This window comes from Somniosus microcephalus, chromosome 1 (genome assembly GCF_052327205.1).
Source record: "Somniosus microcephalus isolate GS21.2 chromosome 1, FLI_Smic_1.0, whole genome shotgun sequence".
Classification (NCBI taxonomy): domain Eukaryota; kingdom Metazoa; phylum Chordata; class Chondrichthyes; order Squaliformes; family Somniosidae; genus Somniosus; species Somniosus microcephalus.
In genome coordinates, this window is record NC_140987.1 from 338,066,049 (window position 1) to 338,088,962 (window position 22,914).

Here is a 22,914-nt window from a genome sequence, read left to right on the forward strand (position 1 = left end):
ATCTGTACAGTTAGTTCTAGAGTAACCCTCATTCAGTAAACACCTGTTAAATCGTTCCCTGCAGTCTGTTGTCTGATTATTGAAGGACACAACATTAAGATACACGAATCTAACAGGGATAGTGCGGGAAGGTGGAGTTGAGGTAGAAGGTCAGCCATGATCTTATTGAATGGCGGAACAGGCTTGAAGGGCTGAATGGCCTACTCCTGCTGCTGGTTCATATGTTCTTATGTTCTTAATGACTGCTAGCAGGCTATTTAATTGTCAATCAGATCCTTAATGATCTTCTGGGCGGCCGTTCCTAGTGTGCACTGCAGCTCCTTTGCCAAGATGGCATCTTGCACATAACGCGGGCTAAACCGGTGTTGCAGCTCACCCCACCTTGGTCACCTCAGAGGCTGTTTAGCGCCTAAAGTATCCAGGGACAATTGTCCCCTTAATATAGTGCGGGGCCTTGAATTTTCAGAGTGATAATCCAAATCTCCTGCCGTAAATTCAGTGGGAGATCAGCGGGACCTGTGTCACAACAGATGCATCTTATGGTGGCCTGGCAATGCAGTTTCTTGCTTGCCCACCATCCCACCATCAGAGACTAATGCAGTCCCCTGACATCGATGGTGTTGTAAACTATGTGTAAAGGCTCCATCCGCACTTGGCCATCCTAGAAACCTCACTGTAAAACCAAGACCTGGTGTAAATGGATCCCAGCCGAGTTTCTGGCCATTAGAATAGAGATCTGCCAGAACAGTCGCAAATTTTTGAGTCCTAGGTGTGTTAAATGGAAACTAGCCCATTCCCCAGAGGCTGTGGATGATCAGTCATTGAGTATATTCAAGATAGAGACTGCTATTAAGGGAATCAAGGGATATGGGGATCGTGCGGGTAGGTGGAGTTGAGGTAGAAGATCAACCATGATCTTATTGAATAGCGGAACAGGCTCGAAGGGCTGAATGGCCTACTCCTGCTCTTAGTTCTTATGTTCTTATGTTCTTGATATCACTCACCTTGATGAATAGAGAAAAGTCACAAAATTTCAGGTCCAATACTCAAGTACTGAGCAAAACGTGATAAATTTTGACAATCTGGATTCTAAATTAATTAATCGGTTTTAAATAAATAACATCAGGTTACATTATTTCTCTGTTAAGTACTATTAATTGCACCTTTCCTATTGTATCCACTGTTTAGGTTTCAGTTTGGCTTTTATTGCCTACCCAGAGGCTCTTGCACAGTTGCCGTGGGCACCTTTATGGTCCATTTTATTTTTCTTCATGCTGGTCACTCTGGGACTCGACAGTCAGTTTGCAAATATGGGTAAATGCCTTCGTATAACCCACCTCTATCTACCTTTTAGTAAAGGAAGTTATATAAAGTAATTAGGTTTATAATATAAGGTGAGAAATTACTGTTGGCAAAGTTCCTGGACAAATACTTAACCACATCTTCAGCTTCCTCTATAGAGAGGCCACCCATGGATGGACCTTTAAAGGCTTTAACTCTCCGAGAGAGAAGGCAGGCTTAGTCTCCCAGTCACTACTGTGGGTTAGTGCCACTCTGTGGGATCATTGCTTAGAACACTGCCTCTCCCTGAAACCTCTTGCTGGGCATGGAGGCACGATTGTCCCTCCCATTCCCCTCCTCATCCTCCTTATTACTGCCCTCAGAAAAGAGCATCAGGATGATGAAAACATCCACTAGTCTCATTGACACTGGTGTCCTGGAGGGAAGGCTGCAATGCCCTGCACTGAGGGAACACTTGAGCATTTGGCAATAGGTTGGGAGAAGCGGAGGTGCATCAAGACCGGGGTGTCCTTGTGCACCAGTCGCTGAAGGTAAGCATGCAGGTGCAGCAGGCGGTTAAGAAGCCAAATGGTATATTGGCCTTCATAGCGAAAGGATTCGAGTACAGGAGCAAGGATGTCTTGCTGCAGTTGTACAGGGCCTTGGTGAGACCACACCTTGCGTATTGTGTGCAGTTTTGGTCGCCTTATCTGAGGAAGGATGTTCTTGCCATGGAGGGAGTGCAGTGAAGACTCACCAGACTGATACCTGGGATGGCAGGAATGACGTATGAGGAGAGATTGGGTCGATTGGGCTTGTATTCGCTAGAGTTTAGAAGAATGAGAGGGAATCTCATTGAAACTTATAAAATTCTAACAGGACTAGACAGATTGTATGCAGGAAGGATGTTCCTGATGGTGGGGGAATCCAGAACCAGGGGTCACAGTCTAAGGATAAGGGGTAAGCCATTTAGAATAGAGATGAGGAGGAATTTCTTCACCCAGAGAGTGGTGAACCTGTGGAATTCTCTACCACAGAACGCCATTGAGGCCAATTCATTAACTATATTCAAGAAGGATTTAGATATCTTTCTTAAGGCTAAAGGGATCAAGGGATATGGGGAGAAAGCAGGGACAGGGTACTGAATTTGAATGATCAGCCATGATCTCATTAAATGGTGAGCAGCCTCGAGGGGCTGAATGGCCTACTCCTGCTCCTATCTTCTATGCTTCTATGCTTCTAAGCCTTGTGCTGATATTCTGCTTATAATCTTGTAAATCAGCCTGACCACGTTTCTCCAGTGTTTCAGAGAGCGCACTCATGAATAAAGCAAGCTGTCCTCATCTACTCCTCTGGTCTGCAGGACTTTAGTCTCTCCAGTGGTTGGTTTCTCTGGGACTGTGTAAATTATTAATAATTACTGATCTCATTTAACATTTTCTTTCATCAGAAACAATTATAACAGCCCTGCTGGACCAGTTCCCTAAGTTTCTGCGATCAAAGCGCCTTTATCTGACAATTGGTGTTTGCTTGTTGTTCTATTTCCTTGGCCTTGTATGTGCAACACAGGTATGTTGTCCTGTAATAGTTTGTTACATTATGACATGTAGTGTTAAATATAACCCTATGAAATCAGAAATTTCACATGATTAAGTACTAAAGAAGGACCTGTTGTGTTCCTGTTGTTTTTCCATTTGTTTAGTATTGTGCAGTGAAGGTGTGGGACTGACTGACCCTTCCCCATCTGCTGTTACTAAATACAGAGTCTGGTTAAAGTGATGAAACTCAACTTTGTTATCACCCTTTGAATCAGATTTACACCATGTTAATTTTAAATCAGCAGGATATTGTTTGAAATCTTCTCTCTCTCTGTCGGGATGACCAGTTTGGTAAGTTCCTGTCTCAGTGTCAGTTTGGCTCAGTTGACAGCACTCTCACCTCTGATCAGAAGATTGTGGCTTCTAAACCCCAACCCAGGATTCAAGCACATAATCTAGGCTGACACTTTCGTGCAATACTGAGAGAATGCTGCATTGTCAGACGTGCCATCCTTTGGATGGAACATTAATCTAAGGCCCATCTGCTCATTCAAACCAGAAAATTCAGGATCCTGTGGGGCTTTAAGTGCAGAAGTTCAGTTAAAGGTATATCAGATGCCCAATGAGAGAATTGGTTGCAGGAATTATAAACCGTTATCTTGGAACATTTGTTCTTGGAAGTAGGTAAGACATACTTTATCTGTTTTTGCATGTTCAATTGGAATTGTTAAATTCCACCACTATTTACTGTGCATTTTTTTGCCATTCTTTACTTGCATTTTACGTGCCTTCACCTGAGACAACCTTCCTGCTGCTCTACAAAGCTGGGATGGCACCAGTCCCTCCTAGGGAGTGAAGCAGAGCATCCAGCTTCAATGATGAGAACACTGACATATTCTGCTGTTTACTGCTCAGGGAGGGTTGGCAGCAAAGGCATGGAGCCAGAATGAGTGACAGGAGGTTGCTGAGTGTACAAACTCAAGCAGCACTGTGCACAGCACCTGGCTACAGTGCAGGAAGAAGTTCCACAAAGTCTCCAGAAGGAGCCACTAGCTGGCTGTGCTCCACCACAAGCACCACTTTGCAGGAAGTAGAAAGGGGAAGCACTGTGGTGACAGATAGACTAAGTGAGTGGGCAGTAAGTTGGCAGATGGAGTACAATGTAGGGAAACAGATAGTAAGAGTTTCTATTGATATTTTAAAAAGAAAAGAGTTAACAAAGTGAGCGTTGGTCCTATAAAAAGTGAGTCTGGGGAATTAATAATGGAAAATAAGGAGATGGCAGTTGATTTAACAGGTATTTTGCATCGGTCTTCACTATAGAGGATACAAGTAACATCCCAGAAATAGCTGTAAATCAGGAAATGGAAGGGAGGGAGGAACTCAAGAAAATTATAATCACCAGGGAAGTGGTACTAAGCAAATTGTTGGAGCTGCGGGCTGACAAGTCCCCAGGTCCTGATGGACTTCATCCTAGTGTCTTAAAAGAAGTGGCTAGTGAGATAGTTGATGCGTTGTTTTTAATTTTCCCAAATTCCCTAGATTCGGGGAAGGTTCCATTAGATTGGAAAATAGCGAATGTAACTCCTATATTCAAAAAGGGAGGGAGACAGAAACCAGGAAACTACAGGCCAGTTAGCTTAACATCTGTCATAGGGAAGATGTTAGAAGCTATTATTAAAGACGTTATAGCAGGGTATTTAGAAAAGTTCAAAGTAATCAGGCAGACACAACATGGTTTTGTGCAAGGGAAATCATGTTTAACCAATTTATTGGAGTTCTTTGAGGAAGTAACATGTGCTGTGGATAAAGGGGAACCAGTGGATGTACTGTACTTAGATTTCCAGAAGGCATTTGATAAAGTACCACATCAAAGGTTAATGCGGAAAATAAAAGTTCATGGTGTAGGGGGATAGAAGATTGGCTAGCTAACAGGAAACAGAGAGTAGGCATAAATGGATAATTTTCTGATTGGCAAGATGTAACGACTGGTGTGCCACAGGGATCAGTGCTGGGGCCTCAACTTTTTACAATTTATATAAATGACTTGGATGAAGGTATGGTTGCTAAATTTGCTGATGACACAAAGATAGGTAGGAAAGTAAATTGTGAAGGGGACATAAGGAAGCTACAAAAGAATATAGGTAAGCTAAGTGAGTGGGCAAAGATCTGGCAAATGGAGTATAATGTGGGAAAATATGAAGTTGTCTATTTTGGCAGGAAGAATAAAAAAGAAGCATATTATCTAAATGGTGAGAGATTGCAGAGCTCTGAGATGCAGAGGGATCTGGGTGTCCTAGTGCATGAATCACAAAAGGTTACTGTGCAGGTACAGCAAGTAATTAGGAAAGCTAAGTGTCCAGTCTAAGCTAAGAGGCCAGTGTCGGGAGGAGCAGAGAGCAGCGGTACAGTGAGTACGTAAAAACACCTTTGCTGGCTTTTTTTACAGAGGCCAGTGTCAGGAGGAGCAGAGAACAGCGATACAGTGAGTACTTAAACTCACTTTCGCGGGCTTTTTCACAGAGGCCAGTGTCGGGAGGAGCAGAGAGCGGTGGTACAGTGAGTACTTAAACTCACTTTCGCGGATTTTTTTACAGAGGCTTACCAATCTCACAGACCGGCGGCGGCGTTCCAGAGCCACGTCATGATTCAAAAAGTGATGCGGGCAAGAGGAAGCAGCTGATTGGGTGAGTACGGCCAGGTGAGTATTATACTTCTCCATAGTTTGACAGTTAAGATTAATAGTTTATAAAATTTAGAAGGTCTTACTTTTTGTGGTTATAGCTTCTGAGGTCTCTGTTGTGTATCAGGGAGTGCTAGTAACCAAGGGCCCTTGAGTATACATTTAATTGTAGTGTAATTAGTGGTATTGATTTGATTTAATTTAATTTAAATTAATTAAAGGGTAAGCCATGGCAGGAGAGCACGGCCCCGTGGCATGCTTCTCCGGCGCTATGTGGGAAATCAGGGACACTTCCTGTGTCCCTGATGACCATGTGTGTGGGAAGTGTATCCAGCTGCAGCTACAGACAGACCACATTGCGGCGCTGGAGCTGCGAATGGATACATACTGGAGCATTCGCGATGCTGAGGACATCGTGGATAGCATGTTTAGGGAGTTGGTCACACCGCAGGTAAAGACTGCACAGGCAGGAAGGGAATGGTTGACCACCAGGCTGTGTAGTAGGTGCAGGCAGGTAGTGCAGGGGTCCCCTGTGGCTATCCCTCTCTCAAACACATATACCAGTGTTGAGGGTTGAGGGAGATGGCTTATCGGGGGAAGGCAGCAGCAGCCAACTTCCTGGTACCATGGGTGGTTCTGCTGCACAGGACGGGGGGAAAAAGAGTGGGAGAGCTATAGTGATAGGGGATTCTATTGTAAGGGGAATAGATAGGCGTTTCTGCGGCCGCAAATGAGGTTCCAGGATGGTGTGTTGCCTCTCTGGTGCAAGGGTCAAGGATGTCTCGGGGCGGCTGCAGGGCATTCTGGAGGGGGAGGGTGAACAACCAGTTGTCATGGTGCATAAGGTACCAATGATATAGGTAAAAAGCGGGATGAGATCCTAAAAGCTGAATATAGGGAGTTAGGAGGTAAATTAAAAAATAGGACCTCAAAGGTAGTAATCTCAGGATTGCTACCAGTGCCACGTGCTAGTCAGAGTAGAAATAGAAGGATATTTCAGATGAATACATGGCTAGAGGAATGGTGCAAGGGGGAGGGATTCAAATTCCTAGGACATTGGAACCAGTTCTGGGGGAGGTGGGACCAGTACAAACTGGACGGTTTGCAACTGGACGGTTCGGGACCGATATCCTTGGGGGAATGTTTGCTAGTGCTGTTGGGGAGGGTTTAAACTAAAATGGCAGGGGATTGGGAACCTTTGCAGGGAGTCAGAGGAAAGGAAAGCAAGGATAGAAACAAAAGACAGGAAGTAGAAAAGCAAAAGTGGAAGGCAGAGAAATCAAGGGTGTAAATCAAACAGGGCTACAGTAAATAATAATTCTAAAAGGACTAAGAGTATTAAAAAAACAAGCCTGAAGGCTTTGTGTCTTACTGTGAGGAGCATTCATAATAAGGTGGATGTATTAGCTGCATAAATAGATGTAAACGGATAAGATATAATTGGAATTACGGAGACATGGCTCCAGGGTGACCAAGGCTGGGAATTCAACATCCAGGGGTATTCAATATTCAGGAAGGTCAGGCAAAAAGGAAAAGGAAGTGGGATAGCATTGCTGGTTAAAGAGGAGATTAACATAACAGTAAGGAAACATAGAAACATAGAAGATAGGAGCAGGAGTAGGCCATTCGGCCCCTCGAGCCTGATCCGCCATACAATGAGGTCATGGCTGATCATCCCAATTCAGTACCCTGTCCCTGCCTTCTCTCCATATCCCTTGATCCCTTTAGCCTTAAGAAATATATCTAACTCCTTCTTGAATATATTTAATGAATTGGCCTCTACTGCCTTCTGTGGTAGAAAATTCCACAGGTTTACCACTCTCTTGGTGAAGAAATTCCTCCTCATCTCTGTCCTAAATGGCTTACCCCTTATCCTTAGACTGTGACCCCTGGTTCTGGACTCCTCAGCCATCGGGAACATCCTTCCTGCATCTAGTCTGTCTAGTCCTGTTAGAATTTTGTAAGTTTCAATGAGATCCCCTCTCATTCTTCTAAACTCCAGCGCGTATAAGCCCAAGCGAACCAATCTCTCCTCATACGTCGTTCCTGCCATCCCAGGTATCAGCCTGGTGAATCTTCGCTGCACTCCCTCCATGGCAAGAACATCCTTCCTCAGATAAGGCGACCAAAACTGCACACAATACTCAAGATGTGATCTCACCAAGGCCCTGTACAACTGTAGCGAGACATCCTTGTTCCTGTACTCGAACCCTCTCGCTACAAAGGCCAACATACCATTTGCCTTCTTAACCGCCTGCTGCACCTGCATGCTTACCTTCAGCAACTGGTGCACAAGGACACCCAGGTCTTGTTGCACTTCCCCTTCTCCCAATCTATTGCCATTCAGATAATAATCTGCCTTCCTGTTTTTGACACCAAAGTGGATAACCTCGCATTTATCCACATTATATTGCATCTGCCATGCTTCTGCCCAATCACCCAACCTGTCCAAATCATACTGGAGTTTCTCAGCATCCTCCTCACAGCACACACGCCCACCCAGCTTTGTGTCATCTGCAAACTTGGAGATATTACATCTAGTTCCCTCGTCTAGATCATTAATATATATTGTGAATAGCTGGGGTCCTAGCACTGATCCCTGTGGTACCGCACTAGTCACTGCCTGCCACTCGGAAAAAGACCCGTTTACTCCAACTCTTTGCTTTCTGTCTGCCAACCAGTTCTCTATCCAAGTCAATACCTTGCCCCCAATCACATGTGCCTTAACTTTACACGCTAATCTCTTATGCGGGACCTTATTGAAAGACTTCTGAAAGTCCAAATACACCACATCCACTGGTTCTCCCTTATCTATTTTACCAGTTACAGCCTCAAAAAATTCCAGTAGGTTTGTCAAGCACGATTTTCCTTTTGTAAATCCATGTTGACTTTGTCCGATCCTGTCACTGTTTTCCAAGTGCTCTGCTATTATATCTTTTATAATAGACTCTAGCATTTTCCCCAGTACCAGTGTCAGGCTTACCGGTCTATAATTCCCCGTTTTCTCTCTACCACCTTTTTTGAATAGTGGGGTAATATTAGTTACCCTCCAATCCATGGGTACTGTTCCAGTGTCTATGGAATTTTGGAAGATGACCAGCAATGCATCCACTATTTCTAGGGCGACTTCCTTAAGTACCCTAGGATGTAGATTATCAGGCCCTGGGGATTTATCAGCCTTCAATCCCGTCAATTTCCCTAACACCATTTCCCTACAAATTCTGATTTCATTCAGTTCCTCCCTCTCATTAGACCCTATGTTCCCCGACATCTCTGGGAGGTTATTTGTGTGCTCCTTTGTGAAGACAGAACCAAAGTATGTATTTAATTGGTCAGCCATTTCTTTGTTCCCCATTATAAATTCCCCTTATTCTGACTGCAAGGGACCTATGCTTGACTTCACCAATCTCTTTCTCTTGACATATCTATAAAAGCTTTTACAGTCAGTTTTTATGTGCCCTGCAAGCTTACTCTCATACTCTATTTTTCCCCTCTTAATTAATCCCTTTGTCCTCCTTTGCTGAATCTTAAACTGCTCCCAATCCTCAGGTTTACTGCTTTTTCTGGCCAATTTATATGTTCTCTCCTTGGATCTTATGCTATCCCTAATTTCCCTTGTTAGCCACGGTTGAATCATCTTTTTTGCTTTATTTTTATGCCAAACTGGGATGAACAAATTCTGTAGTTCATCCATGGGATCTTTGAATGTTTGCCATTGCCTATCCACCGTCAGCCCTTTGAGTGACATTCCCCAATCAATCCTTCCCAACTCGCGCCTCATACCATCGTAGTTTCCTTTATTTAAATTCAGGACCCTAGTCGCTGAGTCAACTACTTCACTCTCCATCTTAATGAAGAATTCTACCATATTATGATTGCTCCAACCCAAGGGGCCTCACACAACAAGATTGCTAATTAATCCTTTCTCATTACATAATACCCAGTCTAAGATGGCCTGATCTCTAGTTGGTTCCTCAACATATTGGTCCAGGAAACCATCCCGTTTACACTCCAGGAATTCCTCCTCCACAGTATTGTTACTAATTTGGTTAGCCCAATCTATATTTAGATTAAAGTCACCCATGATAACTGCAGTGCCCTTATTGCACGCTTCTCTAATTTCCCTTTTAATGCAATCCCCAACCTCCGCATTACTGTTTGGGGGTCAATATATCACTCCCATTAACGTTTTCTGCCCCTTGGTATTTCTCAGTTCTACCCATACAGATTCCACCTCATCAGAGCTAATATTCCTCCTTACAATTGTGTTAACCCCCTCTTTAACCAGCAATGCTACTCCACCTCCTTTTCCTTTTTGCCTATCTATTCCCCTTACAATAGAATCCCTTATTACTATAGCTCTACCCTTCTTTTTCCTCCCATCCTGTGCAGCAGAACCACTCTTGGTGCCAGGAAGTTGGTTGCTGCTGCCTTCCTCTGATAAGCCATCCCCCTCAAAAATATCCAAAGTGGTATATCTGTTTGAGAGGGGGTTGACCACAGGGGACTCCTGCACTACCTGCCTGCGCCTACTAATCTGCATGGTGGTCACCCATTCCCTTTCTGCCTGTGCAAACTTTACCTGCGGTGTGACCAACTGATTAAGCGTGCTATCCATGACGTCCTCAGCATTGCAAATGCTCCAGTATGTATCCATTCGCAGCTCCAGTGCCGCAATGAAGGATATTAACTCTGATGATGTGGAATCTGTATGGGTAGAGCTGAGAAATACCAAGGGGCAGAAAATGTTAGTGGCAGTTGTATACAGACCCCCAAACAGTAATGCTGAGGTTGGGTATGGCATTAAATGGGAAATTAGAGATGCGTGCAATAAGGACACAGCAGTTATCATGGGTGACTTTAATCTACATATAGATTGGGCTAACCAAATTAGTAACAATACTGTGGAGGAGGAATTCCTGGAGTGTATACGGGATGGTTTCCTGGACCAATATGTCGAGGAACCAACTAGAGATCAGGCCATCTTAGACTGGGTATTATATAATGAGAAAGGATTAATTAGCAATCTTGTTGAGCGAGGCCCCTTGGGTCGGAGCGATCGGAATATGATAGAATTCTTCATTAAGATGGAGAGTGAAGTAGTTGAATCAGAGACTAGGGTCCTGAATTTAAATAAAGGAAACTACGATGGTATGAGGAGTGAGTTGGCTAGGATTGATTGGAGAATGTTACTCAAAGGGTTGATGGTGGATAGGCAATGGCAAACATTTAAAGATTGCATGGATGAACTACAGAATTTGTTCATCCGTGTTTGGCATAAAAATAAAACAAAAAAGGTGACTCAAATGTGGCTAACAAGGGAGATTAGGGATAGCATAAGATCCAAGGAGAGGACATATAAATTGGCCAGAAAATGCAGCAATACTGAGGACTGGGAGCAGTTTAGGATTCAGCAAAGGAGGACAAAGGGATTAATTAAGAGGGGTAAATAGAATATGATAGTAAGCTTGCAGGGAACATAAAAACTGACTGTAAAAGCTTTTATAGATATGTGAAGCAAAAAAGCTTGGTGAAGTCAAGCGTAGGTCCCTTGCAGTCAGAATCAGGGGAATTTATAATGGGGAACAAAGAAATGGCAGACGAGTTAAATACAAACTTTGGTTCTGTCTTCACAAAGGAGCACACAAATAACGTTCAAGAGATGTCGGGAACATAGGATCTAATGAGAGGGAGGAATTGAATGAAATCAGTATTTGTAGGGAAATGGTGTTAGGGAAATTGACGGCATTGAAGGCCGATAAATCCCCAGGGCCTGATAATCTACATCCCAGGGTACTTAAGAAAGTGGCCCTGGAAATAGTAGATGGATTGCTGGTCATCTTCCAAAATTCTATAGACTCTGGATTCGTTCCCATGGATTGGAGGATAGCTAATGTAACCTCACTATTTAAAAAAGGTGGTAGAGAGAAAATGGGGAATTATAGACCGGTAAGCCTGACTTCGGTAGTGGGGAAAATGCTAGAGTCCATTATAAAAGATGTAATAGCAGAGCACTTGGAAAACAGTGACAGGATCGGACAAAGTCAACATGGATTTACAAAAGGTAAATCATGCTTGACTAATCTACTGGAATTTTTTGAGGATGTAACTGGTAGAATAGATAAGGAAGAACCAGTGGATGTGGTGTATTTGGACTTTCAGAAGGCTTTCGATAAGGTCCCGCATAAGAGATTGGTGTGCAAAGTTAAAGCACATGGGATTGGGGGCAAGGTATTGACTTGAATAGAGAACTGGTTGGCAGACAGGATGCAAAGAGTTGGAATTATCAGGTCTTATTCTGAGTGGCAGGCATGACTAATAGGACCCCAGCTATTCACAATATATATTAATGATCTAGACGAGGGAACTAGATGTAATATCTCCAAGTTTGCAGACGACACAAAGCTGGGTGGGCGTGTGTGCTGTGAGGAGGATGCAGAGAAACTCCAGTATGATTTGGACAGGTTGGGTGATTGGGCAGATGCATGGCAGAAGCAGTATAATGTGGATAAATGCGAGGTTATCCACTTTGCTGGCAAGAACAGGAAGACAGATTTTTATCTGAGCGGCAATAGATTGGGAAAAGGGGAAGTGCAACGAGACCTGGGTGTCCTTGTGCACCAGTTGCTGAAGGTAAGCATGTAGGTGCAGCAGGTGGTTAAGAAGGCAAATGGTATGTTGGCCTTCATAGTGAGAGGATTCAAGTACAGGAGCAAGGATGTCTTGCTGCAGTTGTACAGGGCCTTGGTGCGACCGCACCTTGAGTATTGTGTGCAGTTTTGTTCGCCTTATCTGAGGAAGGATGTTTTTGCCATGGAGGGAGTGCAGCGAAGATTCACCAGGCTGATACCTGGGATTGCAGGAATGACGTATGAAGAGAGATTGGGTCGATTAGGCTTATATTCTCTAGAGTTTTGAAGAATGCGAGGGGATCTCATTGAAACTTATAAAATAATAACTGGACTAGACAGACTAGATGCAGGAAGGATGTTACCGATGGCGGGGGAGTCCAGAACCAGGGGTCACAGTCTAAGGATAAGGGGTAAGCCATTTCGAACTGAGATGAGGATGAATTTCTTCACCCAGAGAATGGTGAACCTGTGGAATTCTCTAACGCAGAAGGCAGTTGAGGCCAACTTATTAAATATATTCAAGAAGGATTTAAATATATTTCTTAAGGTTAAAGGGATCAAGGTATATGGGGAGAAATCAGGGACAGGGTACTGAATTTGGATGATCAGCCATGATCTCATTAAATGGCGGAACAGGCTCGAGGGGCCGAATGGCCTACTCCTGCTCCTATCTTCTATGTGTACGTTTCCAATAGAATGTTTTCGTTTATTGCGAGGAGAATTGAATACAAAAGTAGGAAGGTTATGCTTCAGTTATGCAAGGCATTGGTGAGACCACATCTGGAGTATTGTGTACAGTATTGGTCTCTTTATTTAAGGAAGGATGTAAATGCTTTGGAAGCAGTTCAGAGAAGGTTTACTAGAGTAATATCTGGAATGGGTGGGTTGTCTTATGAGGAAAGGTTGGACAGGCTAGGCTTGTATCCGCTGGAGTTTAGAAGGATAAGAGGAGTCTTTATTGAAACATATAAGATCCTGAGGGGTCTGGACAGGATGTGGAGAGGATGTTTCCTCTTGTGGGAGAATCTAGAACTAGGGGTCACTGTTTTAAAATAAGGGGTCACCCATTTAAGACAGAAATGAGGAGACCTTTTTCCTCACCGAGGGTCATGAATCTTTGGAACTCTCTTCCTCAGAGGGCGGTGGAAACAGAGTCTTTGAATATTTTTAAGGCAGACGTAGATAAATTCTTGGTAAGCAAGGGGGTGAAAAGTTATCGGAGGTAGCCGGGAATGTGAAGTAATTGGATCAGCCATGATCTTATTAAATGGCGAGCAGGCTCGAAGGGCCGAGCGGCCTACTCCTGCTCCTAATTCATATGTTTGTATGAAATGTGAGGTTATTCACTTTGGTAGGAAGAATAGAAAAATAGAAACTTACAAATGTTGGTGTTCAGAGAGATTTGGGTGTCTTCGTGCAAGAAACACAGAAAGCTAGAATGCAGTTACAGTAAGCAATAAGGAAGGCAAATGGCAGGTTGGCCTTTATTGCAAGTGGGTTGGAGCATAAGAGTAAGGAAGTCTTGCTACAATTGTACAGCGCCTTGGTGAGATCACACTTGGAGTACTGCGCACAGTTTTGGTCTCCTTACCAAATAAAGGATATATTTGCCTTGGAGGCGGTGCAACAAAGGTTCTGTAGGAGTCTACGTACTCCTAGCAAAAAATACTAAACTCGGAGAGGTTCAACAGAAAAGGTTTAATTGTTGAGGCTACATGTTGAACACAAAAATGGCGTCAGAGACTACACCAAGTCTGACTGCTTTTCATCAGTCCACAGCTTCGACTGCTCCTCCCCCGCTCTGGGCTTAACTATGTTGCAGATCGAGTTTCTTAAAGGTGTGATCCTTCTTAAAGGCATGACGCCTGATTTATAGTCTACGGACCGAAAAGCGGATTGTGTCCTTTCTGTGATCGGTACGCCACACAGCTCCCCCCAGAATCCGCTGGTAGGGAGTGTACGAACTGGCGTGGCGGCTTTATGGCACGGCCGGAACGGCTCTTGGCGGTTGGTGTCAGGAGCGGGGCGGTCGGACGCGTCGGGCTCTTAGGCGGTCTGCCCCGCGGTGGGGGTTGGCCCACTTGAACGGGTTTGTCGGGCTCTAGGTGCACCAGCTTGAGCCGGTCGACCGACACCTTGTCAGTTCTGCCGCCCACTTCGAGGAGGAAGAACTTGTTTCCTGTCTGGAGTACCTTGTAGGGTCCATCGTATGTGGGCCATAGAGGTCCTCGGTGGGCGTCATGGCGCACAAAAACAAATTTGGCCATGTGCAGGCTAGGTGGTACGCGGGTTGCTGGTTCGCCGTGCCGGCCGGTGGTTACCGGAGCGAACTGTTGTGCTCGGTTGGCGAAAGCGCGGCGTTGCTGGTCAGCCGACCAGGGGGTCGTGGCGGTGGGCAGGAACTCTCCGGGTATGCGCAGCGGCTGGCCGTACACGAGTTCCGCCGCCGAGGCTTGCAGGTCTTCCTTGACCGCGGAGCATAGGCCAAGTAGCACCCACGGGAGGCGGTCGATCCAAGCCTCGTCCTCGAGGCTGGCACGGAGGGACACCTTCATGGACCTGTGGAATCGCTCGCACAGTCCGTTGGCTTGGGGGTGGTAAGCTGTGGTGCGGTGAACAGCCACCCCGAGGTTTCGGGCGATGGCGGCCCACAGATCAGAGGTGAACTGCGGGCCTCTATCCGACGTCATGTCGGAGGGGACGCCGAACCGAGCGACCTAGGTGCCGATGAACGCCCTTGCAATGTCAGCGGTGGTGGTGGACGTCAGTGGAATGGCCTCGGGCCAGCGGGTGGTACGGTCCACGATTGTCAGCAGGTGTGTGTGACCTTGTGATGGCGGCAGGGGGCCGACGAGGTCGATGTGGACATGGTCAAACCTTCTTTCTGGCACGGTGAACTCCTCGAGTGGGGCTTTGACGTGCTGGTGGATTTTGGCACGCTGGCAAGCTATGCAGGATTTGGACCAGACGCGCACATCTTTGCGCAGGCCGCGCCAGACAAATCGGTTGGCCACCAGTCTAATGGACGCACAGGTGCCGGGGTGTGAGAGGCCGTGGACGATGTCGAACACCCGTTTTCGCCAGGACGCCGGGACTACGGGGCGGGGTTGCGCCAAGGAGGTGTCACATTTGACTGTGACGGCGGACGGGCCGCAGGCGACGTCGGTCAGTCGCAGCCCTGGGAGGGTTGTGGGCGCGGAGAGCAGATCGGGGTCGGTGCATTGCTCCGCTGCCAGTTGAGCATAGTCCACTGCCAGGTGGGTGCCGTGGACGGCGGGGCGGGATAGGCAGTCGGCCACCACGTTGTCTCGACCGGAGACGTGCCAGATGTCCGTGGTGAATTCGGACACCGCGGTGAGCTGGCGTTGTTGCCTGGCTGACCACGGGCCCGCAGATTTCGCCATCGCGAATGTTAGGGGTTTGTGGTCGACAAACGCGGTGAAGGGGCGGCCCTCCAGAAGAAATCTAAAATGGCGGACTGCCAGGTACAGTGCGAGGAGCTCGCGGTCAAAGGCGCTGTATTTGGCCTCCGGGGGGTGCAGTTGGCGGCTGAAAAAGGCCAGCGGTTGCCAGGCCCCATCGACCCACTGTTCGTACACGGCACCGACCGCGTGGTTGGAGGCGTCCGTGGTGAGGGCCACCCTGGCGTTGGGCTGTGGGTGAGCGAGCATGGTGGTGTCGGCGAGCGCCTTTTTGGTCGAGTCGAAAGCGGTCAACATGTCCGCCGACCACTCGATCGCCATTCTGTCTTTCTTACCCCGGAGGGCTTCGTATAGGGGCCGCATGAGGGAGGCCGCTCCGGGAATGAAGCGGTTGTAAGAGTTGATCATCCCCAAGAACTCCTGGAGGCCTTTGATGGTGGTAGGCCGGGGGAACTGCTGGACAGCTTGCACCTTGGCGGGCAGGGGAATGGCTCCGTCCTGCGTGATGTGGTGGCCGAGGAATTCGATCCTGCTGAGGCCGAATTGGCACTTGGCTGGGCTGATGATGAGCCCGTGCTCACTGAGCCGCTGGAACAGGGTGCGGTGGTGCGCGATGTGTTCCTGCTTGGAGGAACTAGCTACCAGGATGTCATCCAGGTAGACAAAGAGGAACTTCAGGTCCCGGAGGACCAAGTCCATGAGCCGCTGGAAGTCCTGGTTGCGTTTTTGAGGCCGAAGGGCATTCGGAGGAACTCGAATAGTCCAAAAGGTGTGATTATGGCCGTCTTGGGAACGTCCGTGAGGTGGACTGGCACCTGATGGTAACCGCGCACCAGGTCGACTTTGGAGAAGACTGAGCGGCCAGCCAGTCTAGCCGAGAAGTCTTGAATGTGCGGTATGGGGTACCGATCCGGCGTGGTGGCGTTGTTTAGGTGCCGGTAGTCCCCGCAGGGGCACCATCCCCTGTCTGGTTTGGTGACGATGTGGAGTGGGGAGGCCCAGGGGCTGTTGGAGCGGCAGATGATGCCGAGCTGTTCCATTGTGGCGAACTCGGCCCGCGCGATCTCCAGCATGGCCGGGTCCAGCCTGCGGGCGTGGGCATACACCGGTGGGCCTGTGGTGGGGATGAAGTGTTCTACCCCGTGCTTCACAACTTTCGCGGTGAAGGTCGGGTTGGTGAGGGCTGGGAACTCAGCCAGGAGTGCTGAGTAGTCGTCCGTTGAGTGGGCGCGGCACTGCCACGCCATTTCGGCAGGTTGGGCGGGGGCCATGGCGCCCGGGATAGGTGACATGGTGTTCATGTCCAAGAGGCGGCGCCGAGGCATGTCGACCAACAGGCCGTGGGCGCACAGGAAATCCGCACCGAGGAGCGGGGAGAGCACCTTGGCGGTGATAAATTTCCAGTGGTAGCGGCGGCCTGCGAGGTCGATGGTGACGGTGCGGGTGCCATACGTCCGGATGTCGGTGCCGTTGGCGGCAGCCAGCGCAGGGCCGCAGCCGCCTCGCTGGATCTCGAGGGCGGACGCGGGGATGATGCTGCGCTGCGCGCCTGTGCCGCATAGGAAACGGCGTCCGGAGGCGCTGCCCATAACGTACAGCAGCGCGCCTGCTTGCCCCACGGCCATCGTGTAGGCCGGTGTGGGGGCGGTTGGAAACGTGCACGGATGGCTGCAGCGGCGTGCCTGTGCGCCGAACCGGGTATGGAAGTAGCAGTAGCCCTGGGTCGGAGAGCTTGGGGGACGTGGGGGCCTGGGGGGCCTCGTGGCCGAGCTGTGTGGCCGTGCGATAGAGGGTGGACGCGCGCCGACGCTGCTGAGGCCAGGTCGGGGGTGACGGCGTGGCTGGAGCCGGCGGACAGGAGCTTATCGGCTTCATCGGCCAGGACCTCGAGTTCCGTGAGGCTGGACGCCACGATCGCCGGGCGGATGCTGGGAGGTAGTTGGCGGATAAAGAGCATGCGGAAGAGGGAGCCGGGCGGTTTCTCGTCAGTCAGAGCAAGCATGTGTAAGAGCAAGTCTGACGGCGTGGAGTCACCGAGGCCCGGGAGGTCGAGGAGGTGGCAGTTGCGCAAAAATTGGGAGGCTGTGAATTTTTTAAGGAGCGCGGCCTTGAGATGTGCGTACTTGTCTTCCTCCGGAGGGTCTTGTAGTGTTGTCCAGACTTTCGTGATTGTGGAGCTGCCCAGGGAGGCAAGGAGGTAGTCGTACATCGTTGCGTCGGCGGTGATGCCGCGTAGTCGGAATTGCGATTCGGCTTGAAGGAACCAGGCAGTGGCTAGGTTCTCACAGAACTCCGGCAGCTTCACAGAAACTGTGTTTGTGTCAGCCATGGTTACGCTTAGGAGTCATCCTGAGCGTCAGGGTCACCAATGTAGGAGTCTACGTACTCCTAGCAAAAAATACTGAACTCGGAGAGGTTCAACAGAAAAGGTTTAATTGTTGAGGCTACATATTGAACACAAAAATGGCGTCAGAGACTACACCAAGTCTGACTGCTTTTCATCAGTCCACAGCTTCGACTGCTCCTCCCCCGCTCTGGGCTTAACTATGTTGCAGATTGAGTTTCTTAAAGGTGTGATCCTTCTTAAAGGCATGATGCCTGATTTATAGTCTACGGACTGAAAAGCGGATTGTGTCCTTTCTGTGATCGGTACGCCACAGTTCACTAGATTGATTCCTGGGATGAGAGGGTTGTCCTATGATGAGAGATTGTGTAGATTGGGCCTATACTCTCTGGAGTTTAGAAGAATGAGAGGTTTCTGAAGGGGATTGACAGGGTAGATGCGGAGAGGTTGTTTCCCCTGGCTGGGGTGTCTAGAACCAGGGGGCATAGTCTCAGGATAAGGGGTAGGCCATTTAAGACTGAGATGAGGAGGAATTTCTTCACTCAGAGGGTTGTGAATCTTTGTAATTTTCTGTCCCTGAAGGCTGTGAATGCTGGGTCTTTGAGTATATTGAAGGCTGAGATAGATAGATTTTTGGACTCTTGGGGAATCAAGGGATATGGAGATCGGGTGGGAAAGTGGAGTTGAGGTTGATGATCAGCCATTATCTTATTGAATGGCGGAGCAGGCTCGAGGGGCCGTATGGTCTACTCCTGCTCTTATTTCTTATGTTCTTATGTTCGCTCTCTCTAACCCCCCCCGATCCCATTTCTTTCTCCCCCTCTGATCCCCTCTTGCGCTCTCCCCTACAATCCACTCTCTCACCCCTTCTCTCTCTCTCTCCCCCTCCTCTCTCTCTCCCCCTCCTCTCTCTCTCCCCCTCCTCTCTCTCCCCCATCCAATCCCCTCTCTCTCTCTTCCCCCTCTTCTCTCCCCTCCTCCTCTCTCTCCCCACTCCAATTCCCTCTCTCTCCCCCCTCCAATCCCCTCTCTATATCTCCCCCCTCTCTCTCTCACTCTCCCCCTCCTCTCTCTCTCCCCACTCCAATTCCCTCTCTCTCCCCCCTCCAATCCCCTCTCGATATCTCCCCCCTCTCTCTCTCACTCTCCCCCTCCTCCTCTCTCTCCCCACTCCAATTCCCTCTCTCTCCCCACTCCAATTCCCTCTCTCTCCCCCCTCCAATCCCCTCTCTATATTTCCCCTCTCTCTCTCACTCTCTCCCTCCTCTCTCTCTCCCCACTCCAATTCCCTCTCTCTCCCCACTCCAATTCCCTCTCTCTCCCCCCTCCAATTCCCTCTCTATATTTCCCCTCTCTCTCTCACTCTCTCCCTCCTCTCTCTCTCCCCACTCCAATTCCCTCTCTCTCCCCCCTCCAATCCCTTCTCTATATCTCCCCCCTCTCTCTCTCACTCTCTCCCTCCTCTCTCGCTCTTGCCCTCCTCCTCTCTCTCTCTCTCTCTCCCCGCCCCTCTTTCTCCCCACTCCGATCCCCTCTCTCCTCCATCATCAATCCCCTCTCTCTCTCCCCCCTCTGATCTCCTCTCCCCCCCGATCCCCCCTCTGATCCACTCTCTCCCCACTATGATCACATCGCTCTCTCTCCCCTCCCCTCTTTCTCCCCACTCCGATCCCCTCTCTCCTCCATCATCAATCCCCTCTCTCTCTCCCCCCTCTGATCTCCTCTCCCCCCCGATCCCCCCTCTGATCCACTCTCTCCCCACTATGATCACATCGCTCTCTCCCCCTCCCCTCTTTCTCCCCGCTCCGATCCCCTCTCTCCTCCATCATCAATCCCCTCTCTCTCTCCCCACTCTGATCCCGTCTCTCTCTCCCCCCTCTGATCCCGTCTCTCTCCCCACTCTGATCCCGTCTCTCTCTCCCTCGATTCCCTCTCTCTCCCCTTCTCTCTCTATAACCCCTCTGACCCCTCTCTCTCTACCCCCTCTAATCCCCTCTCTCTCTCCCCCTTCAATCCCCTTCCTCTCTCTCCCCCTCCAATTCCATATCTCTCTCTCCTCCTCTCTCGCTCTCCTCCTCTCTCTCCCCCCTCCTCTCTCTCTCCCCCCTCCAATCCCCTCTCTCTCCCCCCTCCGATCCTCTCCATCTCCTCCTCCTCTCTCTCTCCCCCCTCCAATCCCCGCTCTCTCTCTCTCCTCCCCTCTCTCTCCCTCTCATCTCTCTCTCCCTCCTCCAATCCCCTCTCTCTCCCCCCTCCAATCCCCTCTCTCCCCTCCTCCGATCCTCTCTCTCTCTCCCCTCTCTCTCTCCCCCCTCCAATCCCCTCTTTCTCTCCCCCCTCCAATCCCCTCTCGCTCCCCCTTCAATCCCCTCTCTCACCCCCCTCCGATCCCCTCTCTCTTCCCCCCTCCAATCCCCTCTCTCTCTCCCCCCTCTGATCCCCTCTCTCTCCCCTCCTCTCTCTCTCCCCCCTCCAATCACATCTCTCTCTCTCCTCCTCTCTCTCTCTCCCTCTCATCTCTCTCTCCCTCCTCCAATCCCCTCTCTCTCCCCCCTCCAATCTCCTCTCTCCCCTCCTCCGATCCTCTCTCTCTCCCCCATCCAATCCCCTCTCTCTCCCCCTCCGATCCTCTCTCTCTCCCCCTCTCTCTCCCCCCTCCAATTCCCTCACTCTCTCCCCCCTCCAATCCCCTCGCTCTATCCCTTCTCTGATCCCCTCTCTCTCCCTCTCCTCTCTCTCTCCCCCCTCCAATCCCCTCTCTTTCTCTGTGAAGGCCGCAAAAATATTTGTGTGGATAATAACCGCGATAGTCTTGGCAAATGTCCTGGAGGCTCCTTTAGTATAGTTATTGATTTTTGAAAGATAACACAAAAGCCCTCGTAGCAGGCTCAAGCTCGAGCAGCAGACAAGGCAGTCAGCAATGGCAGCAACTCCAGGCTCGGCAAAGTGGTTCGGCAGGCCCCACTTCTGGCTTCCTCATATATCGCGTGTACATGCACAGTACCAAACAGGCACGCATGTGCAGAGGGAGTCAAAAAACGCTGTGCAAATAAGTCACTTCATTGTTTAAAAAAGGAGAAAGGGTTAGACCGAGTCATTATAGGCCAGTCAGCCTAACCTCGGTGGTGGGCAAATTATTGGAAAAATTCAGAGGGACAGTATTAATAGTCATTTAGAAAGGCACGGATTAATCAAGGACAATCAGCATGGATTTGTTAAGGGAAGGTCGTGTCTGACTAACTTGATTGAATTTTTTGTGGAGGTAACAAGGAGGGTTGGTGAGAGTAATTCTTGATGTAGTCTACATGGATTTTAGCAAGGCTTTTGACAAGGTCCCACGTGGCAGACTGGTCAGAAACGTAAATGCCCATGGCATCTAAGGGAAAGTGGCAAATTGGATCCAAAATGAGCTCAGTGGCAGGAAGCAGCGGGTAGTGATTGACGGGTGTTTTTGTGGTTGGAAGGCTGTTTCTAGTGGGGTTTGGCAGGCTTCAGTACTAGCTCCCTTGCTTTTTGTGGTATATATCAATGATTTAGACTTCAATGTAGGAGATAGGATTAAGAGGTTTGCAGATGATCCAAAAATTGGCCGTGTGGTTGATAGAGAGGATGGAAGCTGTAGACTGCAGGAAGATATCAATGGACTGGTCAGCTGGGCAGAAAAGTGGCAAATAGAATTCAGTCCAGAGAAGTGTTGAGGTAATGCATTTGGGGAGGGCTAACAAGGCAAGGGAATACACAATAAATGGTAGGATACTGGGAAGTAAAGAGGAACAGAGGGGCCTTGGAGTGCATGTCCACAGATCTCTGAAGGTAGCAGGACAGGTAGATAAAATGGTTAAGAAGGCATACGGGATAGTTTTCTTTATTAGCCGAGGCACAGAATATAAGAGCAGGGAGGTTATGCTTGAACTGTATAAAACATTAATAAAAACAAAATGCTGGAAATACTCAGCAGCTCAGGCAGCATCTGTAAAGAGAGAAACAGAATTAATGTTTCATGACGAAGGGACATTGGCCTGAAACGTTAATTCTGTTTCTATCTCCACAGATGCTTCCTGACCTGCTGAGTATTTCCAGCGTTTTCTTTTTTTATTTCAGATTTCCAGCATCCGCAGTATTTTGCTTTTGTATAAAACACTAGTTAGGCTGCAGCTAGAATGCTGCGTGCAGTTCTGTTCACCACATTACAGGAAGGATGCGAATCCACTAGAGGGGGTGCAGAGGAGATTTACGAAGATCTTGCCAGGACTATACAATTTTAGCTATGAGGAAAGATTGAATAGGCTGGGGTTGTTTTCTTTGGAACAGAGGAGGTTGAGGCGAGACTTGATTGAGGTGTATAAAATTATGAGGGACCTAGATAGAGTGGATAGGAAGGATCTATTTTCCTTAGCAGAGAGGTTGATAACCAGGGTGCATAGATTTAAAGTAACTCGTAGAAGGATTATAGGGGAGTTGAAGAGAACGTTTTTTACCCAGAGGGTGGTGGGGGTCTGGAACTCACTGCCTGAAAGGGTGGTAGAGGCAGAATCCCTCATTACATTTAAAAAGTACTTAGATATGCATTTGAAGTGCTGCAATCTACAATGCTACAGCCCAAGAGCTGGAAAGTAGGATTAGGTTGGATAGCTCTTTTTTGGCTGGCACAGACATGATGGGCCAAATGGCCTCCTTCTGTGCCATAATTTTCAATGACTCTCTGACTTGGCCTGCCTGATCGGGTGATGATGATCACGCACAATTTCCACATTAATAGAATATAATCCCTTGCGTCTCTTGTAAGTTTCACATCTCCAGGAGGTCCTTGAAGTGGGCATAGGTGCCATCCATTACCCACTGCATTCTGGAGAATCTGGGCAAGCTGAACACGCCAAAGGTGTTATTGGTCCTGAGGGACCGAAGGAAAACCCATACATTTCTCTGCTATTTTGAAAATAGAGCATTGTGCATCAGCCTGATGCACTTGTAAACAACAGACTGGCTGACTCTGCTGAGATCTGCAGCAACCCCT

At 48.5% G+C, this 22,914-nt stretch overlaps 1 protein-coding gene across 1 annotated transcript in view; it reads left to right on the forward strand.

Moving 5' to 3' along the window:
• Window positions 1-22,914, forward strand: part of LOC147124925 (sodium- and chloride-dependent neutral and basic amino acid transporter B(0+)-like) — a 147,034-nt gene that overhangs the window by 99,386 nt on the left and 24,734 nt on the right. The window contains exons 9-10 of the mRNA XM_085994764.1: window positions 1,189-1,314; window positions 2,732-2,850. Coding sequence (XP_085850890.1) covers window positions 1,189-1,314; window positions 2,732-2,850 — 245 coding nt within the window. The remainder of the gene's footprint in view (window positions 1-1,188; window positions 1,315-2,731; window positions 2,851-22,914) is intronic.